Genomic DNA, 22,166 nt, shown 5'->3' on the forward strand with positions numbered 1-22,166 from the left:
ACTTTTTGGCCGGAATGAGCAAAGGTACGTTTGGAGAAGAAAGGGCACAGAATTTAATGAAAAGAACCTCTGTCCAACTGTTAAGCATGGGGGTGGATCAATCATGCTTTGGGGTTTTATTGCAGCCAGTGGCACAGGGAACATTTCACGAGTAGAAGGAAAAATTGATTCAATAAAATTTCTGCAAATTTTGGATGGTAGCTTGATGCCATCTGTGAAAAAGCTGAAGTTAAAGAGAGGATGGCTTCTACAAATGGATAATGATCCTAAACACACCTCAAAATCCACGGGGGATTACATCAAGAGGCATAAACTGAAGGTTTTGCCATGGCCTTCACAATCTCCTGACCTCAACATTATTGAAAATCTATGGATAGACCTTAAAAGAACAGTGCGTGACAGACAGCCCAGAAATCTCAAAGAACTGGAAGACTTTTGTAAAGAAGAATGGGCAAAGATACCTCAAACAAGAATTGAAAGACTCTTGGCTGGCTACAAAAAGCGTTTACAAGCTGTGATACTTGCCAAAGGGGGCAGTACAAGATATTAACTCTGCAAGGTGCCCAAACTTTTGCAGACGCCATTTTTTTGTTTTCTGTAATTTTGAAAGTGTAAATGATGGAAATAAAATCTAACTTTTTTTGACATATTATAAGAATATCTAATCTATAATTTGATGCCATTTGGAGATTTTTCCATCTTTCCTTGGCTTCGTTATGCACATAATACACATTTTTACCTGGGGTGCCCAAACTTTCGATCCCCACTGTACATTACCAGACCCAAAGGGCCTGGCAATGGACTGGGGGGGGGGGGGGGGGACCCACGCCATTTTTTTTCAATGATATTTATCTATATTGCCAGGATCTGACAATACATTATAGCTGCAAGCAGTTTTAAATTACATTTTTTCCTTTAGAAATGTAATTTTGCTGTGGTACTGTTATAAACATGGGAAAGATGCGCTACTTTACAGGCATACTAAGGAGACCCCCCAGGCACAATATTTAAAGGAATATTTCATTTTTATTGTTTCACTTTAAGCATTATTAAAATCACTGCTTCAGAAAAAACGGACGTTTTTAAAACTTTTTGTCAGGAAAGGTTTCACCTGCTGGTGGCACTGTCAGATCTTTGGGCCGCAGTACTGGTGTCCACCAGCGGGTGTCTCCTAGCAATCTGGAGCCGTCATCATCTCCTGCAATCAGGCATCATCTGAGACTAATTGCAGGAGATGTGTATTTATACCCGGTAAGCACTCACACACTTGCCTTGGTATTGTCCTTGAGCCTTGACCTGTGATCCTGAACCTGTATTTGTACCTGTTCCTGTCCCTCCTGTACCCCTGTCCTGCAGCCTGTTCCCTTCCACCTTCTCCCTGTCCTGTCTTGCTCCTTGCCCCCATCTGCTGATCTCCCATTTATGACCCTGGCCTGGCTATGATTATGATTCTGGTATTCCCTATTTGCTGTATATACTACTTTAGATTGTTGTTCTTTGTGGGTCACTGTTGGATTGTTGATTTGTTTTACACTATTTGGTATTGAGGGTGCGTTTATTTCTGTGTTCACTTATCTTAATAAATTACATTACTTTTTCACCTTATATACGTTTTGGTTCACTCTGTTGCAGTCCACACAGTTCTGGTCACACCTGTTTATGACACTTTTTTTTTCATTGATACATGTTCCCTGGGGCAGGACCCAGGTCCCCAAACACTTTTTATGGCCATAACTTGCATATAAGCCTTTAAAATGAGTACTTTTGATTTTTCACATTCGTGTCCCATAGACTTCAACGGTGTTCGCACATATTTTTTGCTGTTCGCATGTTCTGCTGTGAACCGAACCGGGGGGTGTTCGGCTCATCCCTAGTGAGAGCCAGGTTTCTTTATAAAATCTTCTGGCTCTCACATAATCATTGTGTTCTTTAGGTACTTGTTATTGCTGCTAATTATTCCTTTTACATGTATTCAAATTTCAAACATTTTACCTAAGGTGATATTGTTACTATTATACCATCAGAATCTCTCTGAGGATTCTTGAAGTGTCACTGAAGGCAATATTTTTCAATTTTGTATAAAGTGGAAAGGGATTATTATTCCTGTCAGGTTTTTTATTGCTGTCTGCCCCACCGTTAGGGAGATTCATCCCCCCCTATTTATCCTGTTTACTGTTATCATTAACAGTGAAGGCAAAGGAAAATCCCAAATTTTGGGTTAACATCAGGACAGTAATAGAGAGGAAATCTTCCAATGGGTACACTAGTTCTGGTGACACACCACAATTCCCTTACTTTGGAGTGATTTCCTCTCACTTCCTTTTTTGGCTGTGGGACAGGCAGTGAAGAAAATCTCCCCAATGGAATACAGATGGCAATAAAAAATGACAGGCGTATAACCCTCCTGTACGCTATCGAAAATGAAAAAAAAAAGTTTTGCCTTTAGAGGCACTTTATTTTTTGCTGATGTTGCCACCTAGTTGCAACTGCAAGCGTTATTAGGTGAAACATTACGAGTACCAAAACGTACATGAAGCACATATGTTACATTGTATAGAAAATAATGTACTGTAATGGTCACCTTTGTACGAGTGGTCAGTGAATATAGCATAGTGTAGCTTCACCTACAGCAGTCCCTGTTCCTAAAAACCAAACAGGCCTAACCTACTGATATGTGGTTACCCCCATAGTACAATGCTATGTTCACTGGTCAGGAAGTACAGGAGACTAAACAAAGGGTAAAGAAAAGAGTACCTGTGGGTTCAGTAGTGCAGTTGTCTGTAGAGAATGGGTGGCACTGGTGTCTTGCAGGAACATAGCCAGTGTGATGTACAAATGGGACAGTACTGGTGCCAGGCAGAGACGGGTTCAGCAAACACGCAAACCAGTCGTCCAGGCAGCAGGCAGGAACATAATCCATAAACAGGCCAGGGTCAGTACAGGCAGCAGGCAGAGACATGGTCAGCAAATAGCCAAAGGATTGTTCCAGGCAGCAGGCAAGAACATGGTCCATGTCTTCTATACAGAGCCCAGGCTGGGAGGGGCACTGGGGGATAATATGCCTAATTCTGTTACTGGTGCATAAACAACATTTTTTGGGGGGTTGCGGCCTATTTGGATAACATCGGGGAAGTGTCTTTCATGCAGCCTGTTTACTGCATCAGAATGAAGGTGTTTAGGCGCAGGACCTTCTTGATATACTGTATAAAGACTACTACAATCTCCTCTTTATAGTGTAGGAAGGTGACAGGTCTTTCTGTGGACTTATAAATGATGATGTAGGAGTACATCATCTTTCATGTACATGGCCAATTAAAAATAGTATATGGACACCTTTTAGTACCAATGGATTGATCTTCTGGTGGCTAAGCAGGGCTGTATCATTTGGTCATTATAACCCACAACTTCCATGAACTGATTGTAGTCATGCATACAATCAGGTTTTTGGCTTGGACCATACCCTCCTTGGATTCCACTGAGGTGACTTCAAGGACGGAGGAAAGGACATACACATCCCATTTATCCCTTCATTTCAGGGCCAAAATTTCTTTATTCCGCAAACTGGTTGACATCCCACTTTTTAGCTTGGTGGCGACAAGTTCCTGTCGGAAACCTTTCCAATTGGGTCCAACTGTACCAAAGGCTACACCACATGGTGGAAAAGGGGCAGGCTGGTGGAAAAGTTATCCATGTAGAGGTGGTACCTCTGATACAATAGGGGTGATACAAGGTCACACACAATTTTTCCATTGCTCCCCATATAGGTTGGGCATCCAGCTAACTGTCTTTTCCTTCATAAACCCAGAAGTTATACATGTACCCTCTGGCCCACTCACAAAGTTTGTATAACTTCACCCTGTATCTGGAAAAGGGACTCATCAACAAAGATATGTTTGTCAGAACTATAAATTTCAAAAAATAATAATTGATCCATGGCCTAATTCTATAAAGCTTTCGGGGAGGGCGCAGGGATTTGTCGTTAAAGTGTAGAAATCACATACTGTAATTATTTAATAGCATGTCCTGGACATAATGGAGGAATAGAGTGACATATGGGTCATATATGTGTGTAGACCAATAGGCCTGCAGTTAATTTTTTTTGTAAGTCCCATATTTAGTGTAAGGCCAAGAAGCACTTTAAGTTCTTGAACTGTGACAGGTTTCCACTCAAATGGACGGACATAAATGGAGCTGGGATTTTCAGTGATATACTTCTGAACATAAAGATTGCATTGGTCCACATTTGTTTTAAAAAAAATCTGTGAAAAATACATTTAAAAAATGAACGGGTGTAAAATTTTGGGTTTCTGCCTGGCTGCACTGTAAATAGGGGGATTATAGGTGCTTCTGAATTTGAAGGTACATACAGGATTGTCATGCTCAGAATTTGGAATGCCCCTTGGCTTGCGTACATTTTTTTGGACATGGTGTTCAGGTTCTGGTGAACCTGTACTGTTGACATTAGTGCATCGGTGATGAGGACACTGGTGCTGGTGTATAGCAGTCTGGCCTCACTGTAGTCAGGGACACTAGTGTGGTGGTCATCAGGACACTGGTATGGCAATGATCAGTACCTTGGTGTGGCGATAAGGACACACTGGTATGGCAGTGATCAGGACACTGGTGCTGGTGTGTAGCAGTCTGGAGTCACTGCATTCAGGGTCACCGTGGCAGCACTAGTGACACCAGGACAGGTGGTGGATGCAGTCTTTTTCACAGTACACATTTTCGTGCATGTTCGATCAAATAACATTTAATGAACTGTCCTGATTGTCTCTCCAAAGATCTGTACTAACGATACGATTATCGTATGATCGCTTCGAAATCGGTATTTTTCATACGATTATCTGATCGTGTGTACCGGGCATTACATATAACCAGTGAAGTAACAAGCCTCAGGTGATACACAGAGATTAAACAAATCCTCCTACATAAATTGTACCTGTTTATCTGCAGCCATCTCTAGTCTCTACATCAAGTTAATGTCCAGAATTTATACAGCTTTCTGAACTTCCAGAGACAGGGAGCAAGGATCTTATGTCACACACTGCAAATCTCAGAGTGGACTCAAGAAGCTGAGTGGAAGGAAGCGACAACTCCCCCCCCCCCCCCCTCCCGCACACACACACACACACACACACACACACACAATCATGCACAGCTGAGGCGATCAATCACAGGCTGTCCCCCTTGGAGTCCCCACAGCCTGTCTGACAGGACTCATGCAGATAGAGGAACCAGACTGCAGACAAAATTCATACTCTATGCTTTGGATTGAGGCAAATACACGCTATAGAAGGATATGTTTTGTTCATTTTTCATGACAGAGGTTTACAACCACTTTTAGTGTTAACAATAGTTATTAATAAGGGAAGACTGTGGCTGTTATGATGATAGTATGACCTCAATTTCAAAGTCAATGGCCTAGAATAAGTATGCAAATCAGGAAAGGCAAAACAGAGACAGAACACGTCATGTGCATACTTGTTCTTGGTTAGTGACTCAAAGCATAGGCACTATTGGATCAGTATGACAGCCCGGCAGATAGCATTAGCAGAATGAGAAATCTGAAATGGCAGCATGTTTCTCTTAGGAAAGGTTTCCTTTAGGAATGACTCTGGTTAGTGAAACTCCACTGTAAGGAAAGGATTATGTGTCCCATAAAAATACATCAACAATGTGTCATCATTCAGTAATGAGAAGTGACTCCATTGTACTGCCTAGCACATCAGCCTGGTGCTCTTGTAGGAGATATCGAGAACTACCAAGTGTGCTCTCTTCTCCCGATGTAGTTCACTAGATGGTGGAGTTGCTGTACTACATTTAAAAGAAAAAAAAAAAAATGGTTTGTATACACATTGATTGTTAGAGAAATTTTTCTTTCTTTATTTTTTTGGTAATGATAGATTGTTACAATAAATAGTATGTAGCTTTCATTTAAACTACTTGCAGTGGACTGCTTTTAGCTTTTGTACAGTATTACAAGTGATAATGCTCCTTCGTTATTTGTGCCAAGGTGCAGAAGAGTAACCTCCACAATACATTTTTAGATCTTTTGCATTATCATTAGCTTTTAGTTAAAAGTTAATCATTAGTTTTAGTGAATCATGTAGTTGCATGTTATATTATGTTTTCCCGCGAATGCATCTTTCTTTATTTTAAACTATATGTCATTATACTGAGTCCTCTGTGCACTACCATGCAAGGCTTCTTGGTTTGCAAATATTTTTTGCATTTTGTTTTCAGTTAGGCCCCTTTAACATGGCTGTTCCTATCAGGTTTGTCTGTCAGTTTTTCAAGCAGACCTGATTGGGAGGTCCATTTACTCCTATGGACATGCGGTTGTGTAAACAGGGTGGTTAGTATAGGGGTGGGAGCAGTTTTAAGATTAGTTAGTGATAGCCCCAAATTCTACTTTAAAATTATACAGTTGTGTGAAAAGCATCTGCACGCACATACATAATCAGGAATATACTCTTAACATGATTAGATAACTGAAGTCAACATTTACACATTAGGCATTAAGGGGAAGTTCTCCATTAAAGCCTCCTGTACCACATTTAGCATGTAATTTTTTGGGGATGAGATTGGGTACCTAGTTTTGCCAATCTTAGTGGAGATTTGGCCCCCTTCTCTTTACCCGCAGCTTTTTGGGACACATCACAGGTCCCAGAAGACTGCGGGACCATTCACAAAGTGCAGCTTGGCTCAGGCATGTGAAGCCACAAGCGGTCACATCTGGATTACCACACTAAAGATTCAAGCGCCGGGAAAATAGTGAAGAACTAGCCTGGGTGAGGACATCGCTGGATTCCTGGACAGGTAAGTGTCCTCAAGTTAAAAGTCAGCAGCTACAGTATTTGTAACTGCTGACTTTCCTTCTTTTTTTTTCCAGGTGAGGAACCTCTTTAAGCAAAAAGGGAAACTTCTTTCAGCAAACAAAGCACACCTGTCATTTGGGAAATATGGAGCTTACAATCATTTGTCTACACTTGGGTAAATACCAGTTGCCTGGCTGTTTGATTTCCGCCCTTTTGAGTCACAGACCAGGAATAAACATACAGAAACTGAAAGATGCAAAAAAGTCAGCATAACTTATTCTGGATTAATGACTCAGTATTGCAACTATCTTATAAATAAGACAGCCAAAAGGCTAATACTTTCACAAGCAGAGGTCAGCATTGGCAGCCCACATCATTTTCTCATAATGGGTTATTTTGAACATAGAAATTGTTTATTTCTCTAAAATGTACCTCCTCTTTTAGGTATGGAATAAATCAGTTATTTCTGGATTCTCGGATTATTCTGAAGATCCTAGAAAAACCTGGTGATTTCAGAACTATGTCACTTATATTTTCAGGTTCCTCAAAATAAAAAGATTATCAATGACAAAACGGTGTTGTGATCTTTTTTTTATCATGGCGAGATTATAGAGTACAGCAAATTAAAAGGGCTTTTCTGTCAATACACAACAACAGACATAAGTGATCTCTCTTCCCACATATCATTCTTACACCTGTATGCATACAACACATATAAATAATAGCAACATGTATTGTTATATATAGGAGAAAAACATAAAACAGGAAGAGCATATGCATCAGAAAAAATAGACAGAAAAGAGCACCACCTGGTGTTCAGATCTCTCTTTGTCTGTTATGGTTTCACGTCGATGTCTTTCATTTTTACTTCACATTTCCACAGCACTTTTCTTCCTGAGGACTTTAAGCACTTTATCTGTTCTTGGAGCAAATAGTGAGGCAGTCATCCTGGGCACACTCAGTAGAATATTATACTAGGGCCAATTTGGGACAGGAGCAAATTAAACTACCAGCATGTCTTTGGATCCTGGGAGGAAATCAGAGTTCCCAGAAGAAACCCACAAAAGCACAGGAAGAACATGCAAACTCCATGCAGATCGTGTCCTTACCAGGACTCAAACCAAGGACCACAGTGCTGTGAAGAATAAGTTCTAATCACTATGTGCTTCCTCTCCTCCACCCATAAAACCGCATGATTCTATCAGCAATGTTAGGGAGAGTTGTGAATCTTTTTGGACTTATGATTGTTACATCCTTTTCTACATAGCTCCCAACTGTCCCTAATCTCGAGGGACTGTCCTTTTTAAATGAAATGTCTCTGTCCCTCTTGCCTTCCTATTTGTCCCTCTTTTTTGGTCTGGCAGCATAGACCACATGAAACAATATATTATTTGGCTACCAAAACTATTTACGCTAAACCTTTCATCCTCTGTGAATTCCTACATTAGTTGCTTTGCACAGCCATTAAGAGGGAGACTATAATGGTAAAAAGGACTTGTGGGTTTACCCAAATCATTTCCAGCATATTCATATTTCAAGATCTAGCTAGCACGATCCAGCAGGGGTGTGTCATTTGTCTACATACAAAGGTGTCCCTCTATTCCATCTCAGAAAACTGGGAGATATGTATTTTCCCTTTTGCTATGGCCATCCTAATATATCAAGATTCTCAATAGAACTGCCCAAGGGAAGAGAGAGCACAGCATTCAGCACAGACTGTGGTTTAAGTTATGTCATCCTCTTTGTATCAAGAGAAATCCAAATAAAAAGCTGCACAAAAATACAACAGTTTTCACAAAAGGAGAAACACTGGATCTCTGAAGAATGGTGCCCAATCCCCAGACACCCAGTCCAGTAAAGTGAGGTAGGAGTGCACGATATTACTAAGCCTACATAAATACTAACTTTAAGAAGACTAGAATTTGCACAGGTATTTCACACTACTGAAGTGGTGGACCAAGCAACAGAGGAACACTGGTGGGGTAAGAATATTTTCTGATGGCACCTAGCAGAACTGTAATTTTAAGGCCTTAATTGATATTACAATGATGCAGTAAGACTATGCATACACAGGAAGGAATAGTTTCTTCCATTGCTCATCCATTCTGTTTTGCTTCAGGACCAGGTTAAAAAGAGATTTTAAACCCAAAAACAAAAATTAAATAAATTGTAGCTTACTAATCATTAGATATACTGTAATTGCTGCATAGTTGCTCGCCTCACTCCTAGACAAAACAGAGTTGGAATTTCAATATACAGTCAGGTCCATAAATATTGGGACATCAACACATTCTAATCTTTTTGGCTCTATACACCACCACAATGGATTTGAAATGAAACGAACAAGATGTGCTTTAACTGCAGACTTTCAGCTTTAATTTGAGGGAATTTACATCCAAATCAGGTGAACGGTGTAGGAATTACAACAGTTTGTATATGTGCCTCTTACTTTTTAAGGGACCAAAAGTAATGGGACAATTGGCTGCTCAGCTGTTCCATGGCCAGGTGTGTGTTATTCCCTCATTATCCCATTTACAAGGAGCAGATAAAAGGTCCAGAGTTCATTTTAAGTGTTATTTGCATTTGGAATCTGTTGCTGTCAACTCTCAATATGAGATCCAAAGAGCTGTCATTATCAGTGAAGCAAGCCATCATTAGGCTGAAAAAACAAAACAAGCCCATCAGAGAGATAGCAAAAACATTAGGTGTGGCCAAATCAACTGTTTGGAACATCCTTAAAATGAAAGAACGCATGGTGAGCTCAGCAACACCAAAAGACCCAGAAGACCACGGAAAACAACTGTGGTGGATGACCAAATAATTCTTTCCCTGGTGAAGAAAACACCCTTCACAACAGTTGGCCAGATCAAGAACACTCTCCAGGAGGTAGGTGTATGTGTGTCAAAGTCAACAATCAAGAGAAGACTTCACCAGAGTGAATACAGAGGGTTCACCACAAGATGTAAACCATTGGTGAGCCTCAAAAACAGGAAGGCCAGATTAGAGTTTGCCAAACAACATCTAAACAAGCCTTCACAGTTCTGGAACAACATCCTATGGACAGATGAGACCAAGATCAACTTGTACCAGAGTGATGGGAAGAGAAGAGTCTGGAGAAGAAAAGGAACTGCTCATGATCCAAAGCACACCACCTCATCAGTGAAGCATGGTGGTGGTAGTGTCATGGCGTGGGCATGTATGGCTGCCAATGGAACTGGTTCTTTTGTATTTCTTGATGATGTGACTGCTGACAAAAGCAGCAGGATGAATTCTGAAGTGTTTTGGACAATATTATCTGCTCATATTCAGCAAAATGCTTCAGAACTCATTGGACGGCGCTTCACAGTGCAAATGGACAGTGACCCGAAGCATACTGCTAAAGCAACCAAAGAGTTTTTTAAGGGAAAGAAGTGGAATGTTATGCAATGGCCAAGTCAATCACCTGACCTGAATCCGATTGAGCATGCATTTCACTTGCTGAAGACAAAACTGAAAGGAAAATGTCCCAAGAAAAAGCGGGAACTGAAGACAGTTGCAGTAGAGGCCTGGCAGAGTATCACCAGGGATGAAACCCAGCGTCTGATGATGTCTATGCAATCCAGACTTCAGGCTGTAATTGACTGCAAAGGATTTGCAACCAAGTATTAAAAAGTGAAAGTTTGATGGATGATTGTTAATCTGTCCCATTACTTTTGGTCCCTTAAAAAGTGGGAGGCACGTATACAAACTGTTGTAATTCCTACAACGTTCACCTGATTTGGATGTAAATACCCTCAAATTAAAGCTAAAAGTCTGCAGTTAAAGCACATCTTGATTGTTTCATTTCAAATCCATTGTGATGGTGTATAGAGCCAAAAAGATTAGAATTGTGTCGATGTCCCAATATTTATGGACATGACTGTATATAGAGCTTAGCATTCACCAGCCTTACTAATCTCACTGGACATACAGTATATTATACACACCCCAGATGCATAATTAATGTAAGGTGGAACTGTAAGCCTGCTTGCTCCATTGCATAATTTTACAACTGTTTCCACTTAGACTGACATAAAGGACACACATGTGCCCTGCTACTCCATATAGTATAATCTCTGTACTGAGCATCCAGTCTGTGGATGGCAAACCCCAGTTCATTTAGCAGACAGCCTGTAGGAGGGGAGAATAGAGTTGAGGATGAGCTCAGGCGTGTTCGCACAGCCCACATGCAGAGCCCACCAGGAAGTCGGCACTCCGCTGAGCTAATCACAGGCAGTGTGACATTTCCCGATCTGTGCAGCCGCAGATTGGGAAAATGTCTGTCTGCGATTAGTGCAGCGCAGTGCTGACTTCCTGGCGGGTTCTGTACGTGTGGCTGCGAACACGCTTGAGCTCATCCTTATCAAACAGCTGTGCTGCATATAAGTATCCTGCCAGTAGAAAAGAGCAGAGTGATTACTCATCTGTCTGCTGCTGCTTTACTGTCCTATCACAGGATGAGGGCAGGGAGGGGACTATTGCTTAACTGCAGTATAGAAAAATCAAGACATCAACCTGGCTCTGCTGCCTGGTAGGGTTTTTATATCTCTGAACTCTAAGGAAAGAAATACAAATACAAATGGCAGGTAAAATGGATCCAATATATGTTTAAACTCTTTTTCTAGCTGCTTCCCTGGGTTCATTTAAAATGACACCAACTATAAACAGGACTGATTTCAACATGCATTTGATGCACAGTTCCCTGTTATAAGCAAACACTGTTTTTCATATAGACACTGAAGATTTTAGGATAAATCACTTGAATGTTTGATTTGGAAATGTTATGCAGGATGCGCAAACAATAAACAATGTTACTAACATAAAGTTTATCAGAAGATAGAAAAACACAAGATAATGAACGCATCTGATGGATACAGTGTCAGTCTACCAGTAGTGGCTGTTAATAAATAGGATTACACATTACATCTCATTGGACTCTGTAAAATTGCTAAATGAAGAGGTAATGCGTCAAAGCAGCAGAATCACCTAAGAAATCCTGTCCTAAGACCACAAATCACACACCTAATGACTGATGTAATTCTCCAAACACGAGTCCCGTTTCATAATACAGTAAAGCTGTGTTAACAGCGTCTGGTGGAATCTGGATATTTCAGCTTTAGTTCTTCCTTGAAGCCTCTGTAGAGCTGACGGTTTCTTTTGTTTTCTGCATCTTTTTGACTGTGAAAGTCCCCTGGTAACTTGTGGCCCTTGTGAACCAGGAATGCAGAGTCAAGGACTGCAAACGTATAGCCAGCTATATTCAGTTCACATGCCTTAGGAAAAAGGAAAATATGTAAATTAGATAAGTACACAGTTCTACAAAATGTTTACAATGTACTGTATTAAAAATGTATTAAAATAATAATAAATGTTGCACTGTGTCTTTAAGTTTATACAAATTAACGACTTGCCTACTGGGCACTTAAACCCCTCTCCTGCCCAGACCAATTTTCAGTGCACTCACACTTTGAATGACAATTAGTTATGTAATACTGTACCCAAGTTAATTTTTTGTCCTTTTTTTCATACAAATAGAGATATCTTTTGGTGGTATTTGATCACCTCTGGGTTTTTTATTTTTTTGCGCTATAAAATGAAAAAAGATCGAAAATTTTGAAAAAAAAACCCCGCATTTTTCTTAGTTTCTGTGATAAAATTTTGCAAATTTTTCATTTTTCTTCATAAATTTTGTCCAGAATTTATACTGCTACATATCTTTGGTAAAAATAACCCAAATTAGTGGATATTATTTGGTCTGTGTGAAAGTTAGAGTATCTACAAGCTGTGGTGCAAATCATAAAAAATTGATCACACCTGATGTACTGAGGCCTCATCTCATTTCTTGCAACCCGAACAAGCCAGGAAAGTACAAATACCCCCCAAATGACCCCTTTTTGGAAAGTAGACATTCAAAGGTATTTAGTAAGCTGCATGGTGAGATTTTTGATGTTTTCATTTTTCCCACAATTCTTTGCAAAATGAAGATTTTTTTTTTCCACAAAATTGTCATTGTAATAGGTTATGTCTCTCACATGGCATGTGTATACCACAAATGATGCCCCAAAATACATTCTGCTGCTCCTCCTAAGTATGGCGATACCAAAAGGTGTTTGACTTTTTCACAGCCTAGCCAGATAGAGAGGTCCAACATGCAGGGAGCACCATCAGGTGTTCTAGAAGCATAAATTGATAAACATCTAACTCGTTGACTGCCTATTACACTTTTGAAGGCCCTGGAGCACCAGGACAATGACACGTGACACTGATGTGGCACTGATACATGGCACTGATGACACGTGACACTGATGACAGATGGCACTGATGGCACGTGACACTGACAGGTGGCAATGATGACAGATGGCACTGACAGGTGGCACTGGGGACAAATGGCACAGAAAATGGTTTTAAAAACTACTTGGGCCCTTTGAATGCATTGTACATTTTGTTACAGAAGTGAACCTATCCTTTAAAAGGATAAGTTGACCTTTACAAAAAAAAAAAAAATCAAATTTTTTTTTTCCAGGTAAAAAAAATATGCATTATTTTTTGTGTAATGGACCTGTAAAGCATTGCACCCACAACCAGCAAATCATGGGTGTTATGCCATAATCCTGCAGACTGTCTGGCCATATTTCCGAAATGGCCAGGCAGTTACACTGTGACAGAAAGACTTAATGAACTACCCACATCGCTCAACAGCACCGAGGTAGTTAATTGAAAGCTACAAGCTGACAGCAGCAAAGGTTGATGGGACTTGTAGTTTTCCCATTGTCATAACACTGTTCACCGAGGTGGGAAAGACCCCCCAGTACCTATCAAAACAGGGGATCGGGTGCATTTGTAACGTGTTATAAAAGTGGAACTTATCCTTTAAGTTCTTTTTTTTTTTCATTGTTCTATTGTTTTTGATCTACAGATATACGTGCCATGCTCAAATTTTCATTAATTGGGTTTACATCCACTTTAAGAACCGTAGTGTGGCGCCATTCCACGAGCGTGCGCAATTTTAAAGTGTGACACGTTAGGTATCTATTTACTTGGCGTAATATCACCTTTTATATTTTGAACAAAATAAATATTATGCCGCGCTGTGTGGTTTGTTACCTCAATAACAAATAATGCATATTAATCCATTGTAAATCTATATATTCCTTAACATAAAGTGCTCTTGTGCCAATGTGTTATTCATAGGTTACCAAAGTGCCTGTAACCATATATTGTATGATAAAAGTGTAATGTGGTTAAACAAGCTAAAAAAACAAAAACAAAAAAATAGTTCATTAAAAAGTCCTCTGGTAAAAAATCGATGCTTTGTGATGGTGCCTCATGTCCATCAAACAGAGTACGAGAACTGTTGCCAATTACACTACTGAATTCCGTACACTGGCAGCAGAAGTTGCTTGGAACAATGAGGCCCTCGTGGCTGCTTTTTCTCACGGTCTCTCAGATTCCATCAAGGATGAGATAGCAACCCGAGATATACCCACTGAGCTGGAGACGTTGATTACGTTTGCCATCCTCATTGACTCCAGACTCATTGACTCATTGAAAGACTTCCTTTTAAGGAGCGCTTGTGGAATCCTCCTGTACATTTGTATGAATGAATGAATGAATGAATGAATGTGTCTCTGAACTTTGCAGTCTCACCTCCCATGCCTCCGAACCCATGAACTCGGGCTTCACGCGTCTCTCTGCGGATGAGAGAACCCTTTCCTGGGCAGAATCGTCCATTGAGATACGGGCTCTAATCGACTCTGGGCCTGCAGTCCTGTTCATTGATGCTGCCTTTGTATCGAAGCACTCGATTCCACTGCAGCTGCGTGACACTCAACTTGTCATTGAGGTTCTTGACGGAAGACCTCTACAGCCTGCCCATGTGACTCGTGAGACTGTTCCGTTGTCCATGGCCGTAGGGGCTCTTCACCACCTCTATTCCAAAAAATCCCCTTGGTATCCTTTATCTCTAAACAATCAGTGTTCAAAAAGTATTACACTATCCAGCCTTTCTTTATATATGATTCGAGGACAACACTGGAACACCTGGGAACCTGCAGAGTCCATATAACTTAGAGCCCAGAGGTGGTTCAACTGCATTTTTGACCAAACTTAGTTGTGCGTTCACATAGCCTGAGGTGAGCACAAATCACACGGGGGGGGCACGCGTGTGAAGTCACTGTGAATTGTTTTGCAGCACCACCTCAAAGCATACATTTTTCACCAGAGGACATTTTGATGAGCTATTTTTTAGTTTTTTTGCTCGTTTAACCATATTACTCTTTTATCATACAATATAAGGTTACATGCACTTTAGTAACCTATGAATAGCACCGATTAATTATCAATTAATATATATTGGCACAAGAGCACTTTATGTTAAGGAATATATAAATTCACAATAGATTAATACGCATTATTTGTTATTGAGGCAACAAACCACACAGCGCAGCATATTATTTATTTTGTTCATTTATTCAAACAAACTTATGGGAGTGTGATTGGTGCCAGCAGCTGAACATTTTCATATAATCATATTTTTATAAGATTTTCCCATTATTGTTACAGTTTATTTTATTAGGAATGGTGTTATATGTTTCTACATGTCAGATATAATTTATTAGTGGCTCGCAAGCTTTTCAGTGTATACCTTTTATTAGGGATGCACCGAATGGGTTTTTTGGTGCCGAAACTGATACCGAAAATAAATCTTCCTTGACCCCGAAAACCAAAACCGATACCGAAACAACACCGATACCGAAAGTAACTGTTTTAAAAATATTTTTATACAAGAGATGGTCAGGGACTGGGGACATGGTACAGGAGATGGTCAGAGACTGCAGAGATGGTACAGGAGATGGTCAGAGGCTGCAGACATACTACCGGAGATGGTCAGAGACCGAGGACATGGTACAGGAGATGGTCAGAGACTGCAGACATGGTACAGGAGATGGTCAGAGACTGCAGACATGGTACAGGAGATGGTCAGAGACTGAGGACATGGTACAGGAGATGGTCAGAGACTGAGGACATGGTACAGGAGATGGTCAGAGACTGCGGACATACTACATGAGATGGTCAGAGACTGGGGACATGGTACAGGAGATGGTCAGAGACTGGGGACATGGTACAGGAGATGGTCAGAGACTGGGGACATGGTACAGGAGATGGTCAGAGACTGGGGACATGGCACAGGAGATGGTCAGAGACTGGGGACATGGTACAGGAGATGGTCAGAGACTGGGGACATGGTCAGAGACTGCGGGCATGATACAAGAGATTAATGCAGCCTCACCAGTGCCCGTCAGATGCAGCCAGCCAGTGTCCCCATTGCAGCCAGTGTCCCCAATAGGGCAGCCAGTGTCCCCATTGCAGCGTAGCCAGTGTCCCCAGTAGGGCAGCCAGTGTCCCCAGTAGTGCAGCGAAGCCAGTGTCCCCAGTAGTGCAGACAGTGTCCCCATTGCAGCATAGCCAGTGTCCCCAGTAGTGCAGCCAGTGTCCCCACTGCAGCGTAGCCAGTGTCCCCAGTAGTGCAGACAGTGTCCCCATTGCAGCATAGCCAGTGTCCCCAGTAGGATAGCCAGTGTCCCCAGTAGGGCAGCCAGTGTCCCCATTGCAGAGTAGCCAGTGTCCCCAGTAGTGCAGCCAGTGTCCACATTGCAGCATAGCCAGTACCCAGAGTAGGGCAGCCAGTGTCCCCAGTAGGGCAGCCAGTGTCCCCAGTGCAGCATAGCCAGTGTCCCCAGTAGTGCAGACAGTGTCCCCATTGCAGCGTAGCCAGTGTCCCCAGTAGTGCAGACAGTGTCCCCATTGCAGCCAGTGAAGGGAGAGGAGAGCCGCTGCCTCACGATCTCCTTAAACAAGAGATCTAAAAAGCTGGTAAGCAGCATTAATATCACTGGTGGAGGAACTTTCCTGTCGCACTTTATCACATCTCCCATGGTGTTGTGGACGTATGTCACTAACGTTTGGAGGGCTAAGATATCACCGCTTGGAAAATCACTATGAACTGCACATTCAGTGGGATTTCTACCCAATAGCCCATTGGACGAGACTCTATTATATATATTATATATATTTTTTTTGTTTTCATTATATTCATTTTTATGTTTATTCAGCACATATCACTTGTGATTATATTTAATTATTCATCTATTAGTGCGACACAAGGAGTTGTCCATATCTATTATTTTAGATGAATATTCTTTAGGGCACACTTTTTGATCATTAATATATAGCGCAGCTTTTTTTCTTAAATTGTATTTAGTGTGTGTGTCTCACATTGTAGTTGCGGTTTGTTTTTTCATTAATCATGATTTATTTGGATAGCGCAGGGGGGGGGGGGGGGGGTCGAGCACCGTCGGCATGCGGGGTTGAATGGGAGTCCTTCTCCAAGCGATAGTGGAGGGGAAGAGAGAGGAGAGCCACCTGGATGATCAGAATGTGGGGAACAGCAATAACAGCTTTAATTTCAATTGCTGTATGTTCCCCTCACTCGCTGTCACATACAGCCCCGCCCCCTGGACGGGAACTTTGATAGACAGATCACTCGTCCAATCCCGGGATGGGTGATCTGTCTATCAAAATTCCCCGGCCAGGGGGCGGGGCTGTATGTGACGACGAGCAGCGGGAACATACATCATTTGAAATTAAAGCCGTTAACACTGTGTTCCCCGTGCTCTGATCATCCATGCGGCTCTCCTGTTCCTCTCCTCTCTTCCCCTGCACAGGCAGGCTGCATTGGTGGGCACAGGCTGCATTTGTGGGCACGGGCAGGCTGCATTGATGGACACAATTGTTGGGCATGGATAAAGTTGTTAAAGCGGAGTTCCACCCAAAAATGGAACTTCCGCTTTAAGGGAGGTGACCCCCTGACATGCCACATTTGGCATGTCATTTTTTTGGGGGGGGGGGAGCGGGTACCCTCTTTTCAGGGGGTCCCAGCTCCTACTTTCTCCCGGCGCACTGGAAGGGAGATCACCTCTCCCCCCTCCCTCTCGGCAATCATCTGGGACACTTCACAGGTCCCAGATGGTTTGCCCGGCCAGTCACGGTGCGCGGCTCGCACATGCCCGGCTATGAAGCCACAGCCGGGCACCCACAGTTACAATGCCGGTGCCGCAGAGGGGAGGGGGAGAGGAGCGAGGCTTAGCTTCCCTGCGTCGCTGGATGCTGGGACAGGTAAGAGTCCGATTATTAAAAGTCAGTAGCTGCAGTATTTAATATTTATCTTTATAACCCAATTCTGCATAAAACATTCAAGTGTCATTTCATGAGATAATTTATGAGGGCGTGTTTGGGGCAGGATTAGAGGTGGGGTTGGGTGGGCCAACTGGTGGCGAGTAATCATTGAGGCCTGGCTAGTAGCTCAGGACTTGAAATTTTGAGCCCTGTATGTATGTAATTATATATTATATATTATATATATATATATATATATATATATATATATTTATTACACACACAGTATCGCAAAAGTGAGTACACCCCTCACATTTTTGTAAATATTTTATTATATCTTTTCATGTGACAACACTGAAGAAATGACACTTTGCTACAATGTAAAGTAGTGAGTGTACAGCTTGTATAACAGTGTAAGTTTGCTGTCCCCTCAAAATAACTCAACACACAGCCATTAATGTCTAAACCGCTGGCAACAAAAGTGAGTACACCCCTAAGTGAAAATGTCCAAATTGGGCCCAAAGTGTCAATATTTTGTGTGGCCACCAATATTTTCCAGCACTGCCTTAACTCTCTTGGGCATGGAGTTCACCAGAGCTTCACAGGTTACCACTGGAGTCCTCTTCCACTCCTCCATGACGACATCACGGAGCTGGTGGATGTTAGAGACCTTGTGCTCCTCCACCTTCCGTTTGAGGATGTCCCACAGATGCTCAATAGGGTTTAGGTCTGGAGACATGCTTGGCCAGTCCATCACCTTTACCCTCAGCTTCTTTAGCAAGGCAGTGGTCGTCTTGGAGCAGTGTTTGGGGTCGTTATGTTGGAATTCTGCCCTGCGGCCCAGTCTCCAAAGGGAGGGGATCATGCTCAGCTTTGGTATGTATGGCAGCACTTATACGTCTATTTTCCAAAGACAACCTCTGGATATGACGTTGAGCACCTGCACTCAACCTTTGGTCGACCATGGCGAGGCCTGTTCCGAGTGGAACCTGTCCTGTTAAACCACTGTTTGGTCTTGGCCACTGTGCTGCAACTCAGCTTCAGGGTCTTGGCAATCTTCTTACAGCCTAGGCCATCTTTATGTAGAGCAATAATTCTTTTTTTCAGATCCTCAGAGAGTTCTTTGCCATGAGGTGCCATGTTGAACGTCCGGTGACCAGTATGTTAGAGTGAGAGCAATAACACCAAATTTAACACACCTGCTCCCCATTCACACCTGAGACCTTGGAAAACCAACGAGTCACATGACACCGGGGAGGGAAAATGGCTAATTGGGCCCAATTTGGACATTTTCGCTTAGGGGTGTACTCACTTTTGTTGCAAGTGGTTTAGACATTAATGGCTGTGTGTTGAGTTATTTTGAGGGGACAGCAAATTTACACTGTTATACAAGCTGTACACGCTCTACTTTACATTGTAGCAAAGTGTCATTTTTTCAGTGTTGTCACATGAAAAGATATAATATATTTACAAAAATGTGAGGGGTGTACTCACTTTTGTGAGATACTGTGTAATATATATATATATTCTGAGTAATGTAATTTACTAGCAAAATAATACTGATCTTTATATGTAGAAGAGTCAGAATTGGCCTGGGTGGGAACTGGTTAAAAACATGTTTGTGCAGCATAAACAAATGATTGCTACCCCTATCAAATAATAATTAGCAGAGCTGACTCACATAAGAGTCACCGTTTCGATGTGACGTGAATTAAGGATGGGCAAAAAAAAAAATCCTAAAACAGGACCAGTGACAACAGTGCACTTTTCATTCACTTAATATTATACAGTATTTTTGCTGGTAACAGTGCAGTAGTGCAACCCAAATAACAAGAACTTCTACCGTGTGTAGACACACACACACAGTAAAAGTTATTGATATTCGGGTTGCACTACTGCACTATTACCAGCAAAAATACTGTATATTGAGTGAATGAGAAGTGCACTGTATAATCCAGCTAGTCTCTTCTCTTTTATATTTCATTTATCTTTACCTGGCTGATTCTGTTAAATCCATATTGCTTGAATCTCTCATCATAGGATGGCACATCTTTAATCCCAATGTAAAACGGTTCCCAAGGATCCCTCCACTCCACAACATAAGCCATTGCCAGTCTGGAAGACCTCTCAGGCAAGTTCAGCCATGCTGAGTAGTTAGTAGGTGCCTGGCATCGAGGACATAATTCTTCATAAAACGCTCGGACTTCCCCCACCTGGTAAAGTCGGAGCAGTTCCTCTTTGGTTCCAGGCAGTCGCCGAGTGTGTCTAATTTCAAAGGCAGGCACCACAAATACTGTATGTGTATCTACTCCTTGAGCAACCAAATCCAAAAATTTAGATCTTAGTCCTTCACTAGGCACCATATCAATGTCCACTACCAGAACAAAGGTGGTGCTGCCAATACCAGCCCTGGCAATATTCCTTAGTAAGTTGTTAGGGTAGGAAGCATTACCTGCATAATTAACTATATGTGATCCCATGCTTGCTGCTTTTGCAAAAACAGCTTGGCATGTACGTAGATGTGCAAACTCAGCCTGGTCTTCCAGTTCTGGAAAGACCGCCTGATCTCCAGACTGGCACACCAGATGAAAGGACACCCTCTGTCTCACCGACAGGCACAACTGAGCAATGGTAAACAATAACACTGTGGCAACTTTTGCTTGAGCAGAGCTAGAAGCAAACAGAGCCAATGAAATCTTCCCATCCCAACGCTCAACCAGATCCTGCAAATGCCACACGTTGTTAAGGCTAGTATGGGAGGCCAGCGCCAGGTCCAGCGCTTTGGGTGGCCTCTCTTCTCGTGCCAGAAGGTGACGGTAAATCCGGTACTGTCCACTGCCATCCAAAATGCCCCCAGTAGCCAATACCGCCTTCATGTGATCTCTCTGCTCCCTCTGCCATTGTGGCTCAGTATTCGCTGCCCCGGCATGTACTGGGTGAGCTGATCTCTGCTGCTGCTGTCCATGCAGATTAGAGAGGAGGGAGAGGTAGAGGAGCTGAAGGAGAGCAACAAGGAGAAGGGCTATTAGGACCACTCGGAAAAAGGAGCAACGCACCGCGCCTGGCATCGCCTGACCTGATCAGTGGCTTCTAGCACCTTCTGGGTTCTCTGCTCCTGCTCTGCTGTACTACTGCTGTCCTATTGTAAAGATCTACAGCACTGCTGGACCTAACTCATCCCAACATTCTACTAGGAGAAATACTGGCTTCAGCTCTATAATATACAAATACGTGTATCAAAATACATCCGACCAGCCGTCCTTGTTCACCCACAGCTGAAATGTATCGTCATATAATACACTACATACAACGCCTGAACTGTACAACACGGTCTATGGGGCATTGTAGCTGAAACGTTCAGCTCTCTACTACACAACAAGATACAGCCTGCATCTCCACAGTGTGCACTTCCGGTGACCTCACTGTGCCCAGCCCTCCGTCCCGCCCACACCTATCAGGCACACACAGTGAGAGCATAGCTTCCGGGTTAGAGACTAGATGAGCCGGAAGTGACACCTTCCAGCGGGCGGAACTTACAGGGCAGGAGTAAAAGGGGGGGGGATGAGCTGTCTGCAGTACTACATAGAAGCGTGACTGAAAGAAATGAGCTCTGAGGGGTAAAGAAGGGGGGAAAACAGGCGTATAGTGTGTTGAGGAATAAAAGGTGTGCAGAGCTGCCTGAACAGGCTTCTGATATATGAAGAGCACACCAGTCTGTATAGGGCACAGTGTTCTGAGGGAGAGGGGTGTACAGCCACATGAACACACATATACTATGGAATTCATAAGGAATGGTGCAGACAGAATCGTCCGATAATCTGATCGTTAGTACACAGCTTTTGCAAGCTGATCATGACAGTTCATGCGAAATTATCCAAAGGGACAAGCACAAAAATGTTTCTCGTACAATAACACAACAAACAATTTTCGTTTAATCAGTACAGTTTTCATCAAGTGTCCAGGACTGCACATGCACGGAAACAAAAGAATACGTAACAATACAATACGTCATTGCGGGAAGTTATATTCTGTCTTAACAGAATTTTCATAACTCTAGTAAACTATCCGTTTTCGATATGAGACTAGCATACAAAAAAAAAACACGATCATTCATCTGATATTCCCATCGTGTGTTACCAGGCTTAAAGTGAT

General features: G+C 42.3%; 1 protein-coding gene across 1 annotated transcript; it reads right to left on the minus strand.

The window, feature by feature from the left end:
- Positions 1-10,639: 10,639 nt before the first annotated feature.
- On the minus strand, positions 10,640-21,469 carry B4GAT1 (beta-1,4-glucuronyltransferase 1). The gene is made up of 2 exons (XM_073605235.1): positions 20,009-21,469; positions 10,640-12,112 (listed from the first exon to the last, which is right to left on the minus strand). Exons 1-2 carry the CDS (start codon positions 21,080-21,082, stop codon positions 11,921-11,923), a joined length of 1,266 nt encoding a protein of 421 aa, XP_073461336.1. The 5' UTR covers positions 21,083-21,469; the 3' UTR covers positions 10,640-11,920.
- Between the last annotated feature and the right edge of the window lie 697 nt (positions 21,470-22,166).

This window comes from Aquarana catesbeiana, linkage group LG11, assembly GCF_042186555.1.
Source record: "Aquarana catesbeiana isolate 2022-GZ linkage group LG11, ASM4218655v1, whole genome shotgun sequence".
In the NCBI taxonomy this organism is placed as follows: Eukaryota; Metazoa; Chordata; class Amphibia; order Anura; family Ranidae; genus Aquarana; species Aquarana catesbeiana.

Excerpts from the sequence above, each read along its gene's own strand:
- B4GAT1 (XM_073605235.1), bottom strand. The coding sequence starts at position 21,082 with ATGCCAGGCGCGGTGCGTTGCTCCTTTTTCCGAGTGGTCCTAATAGCC. Across the intron at positions 12,113-20,008 it reads GATTTAACAGAATCAGCCAG|GCATGTGAACTGAATATAGC; the intron begins GTAAAGATAAAT and ends CTTTTTCCTAAG.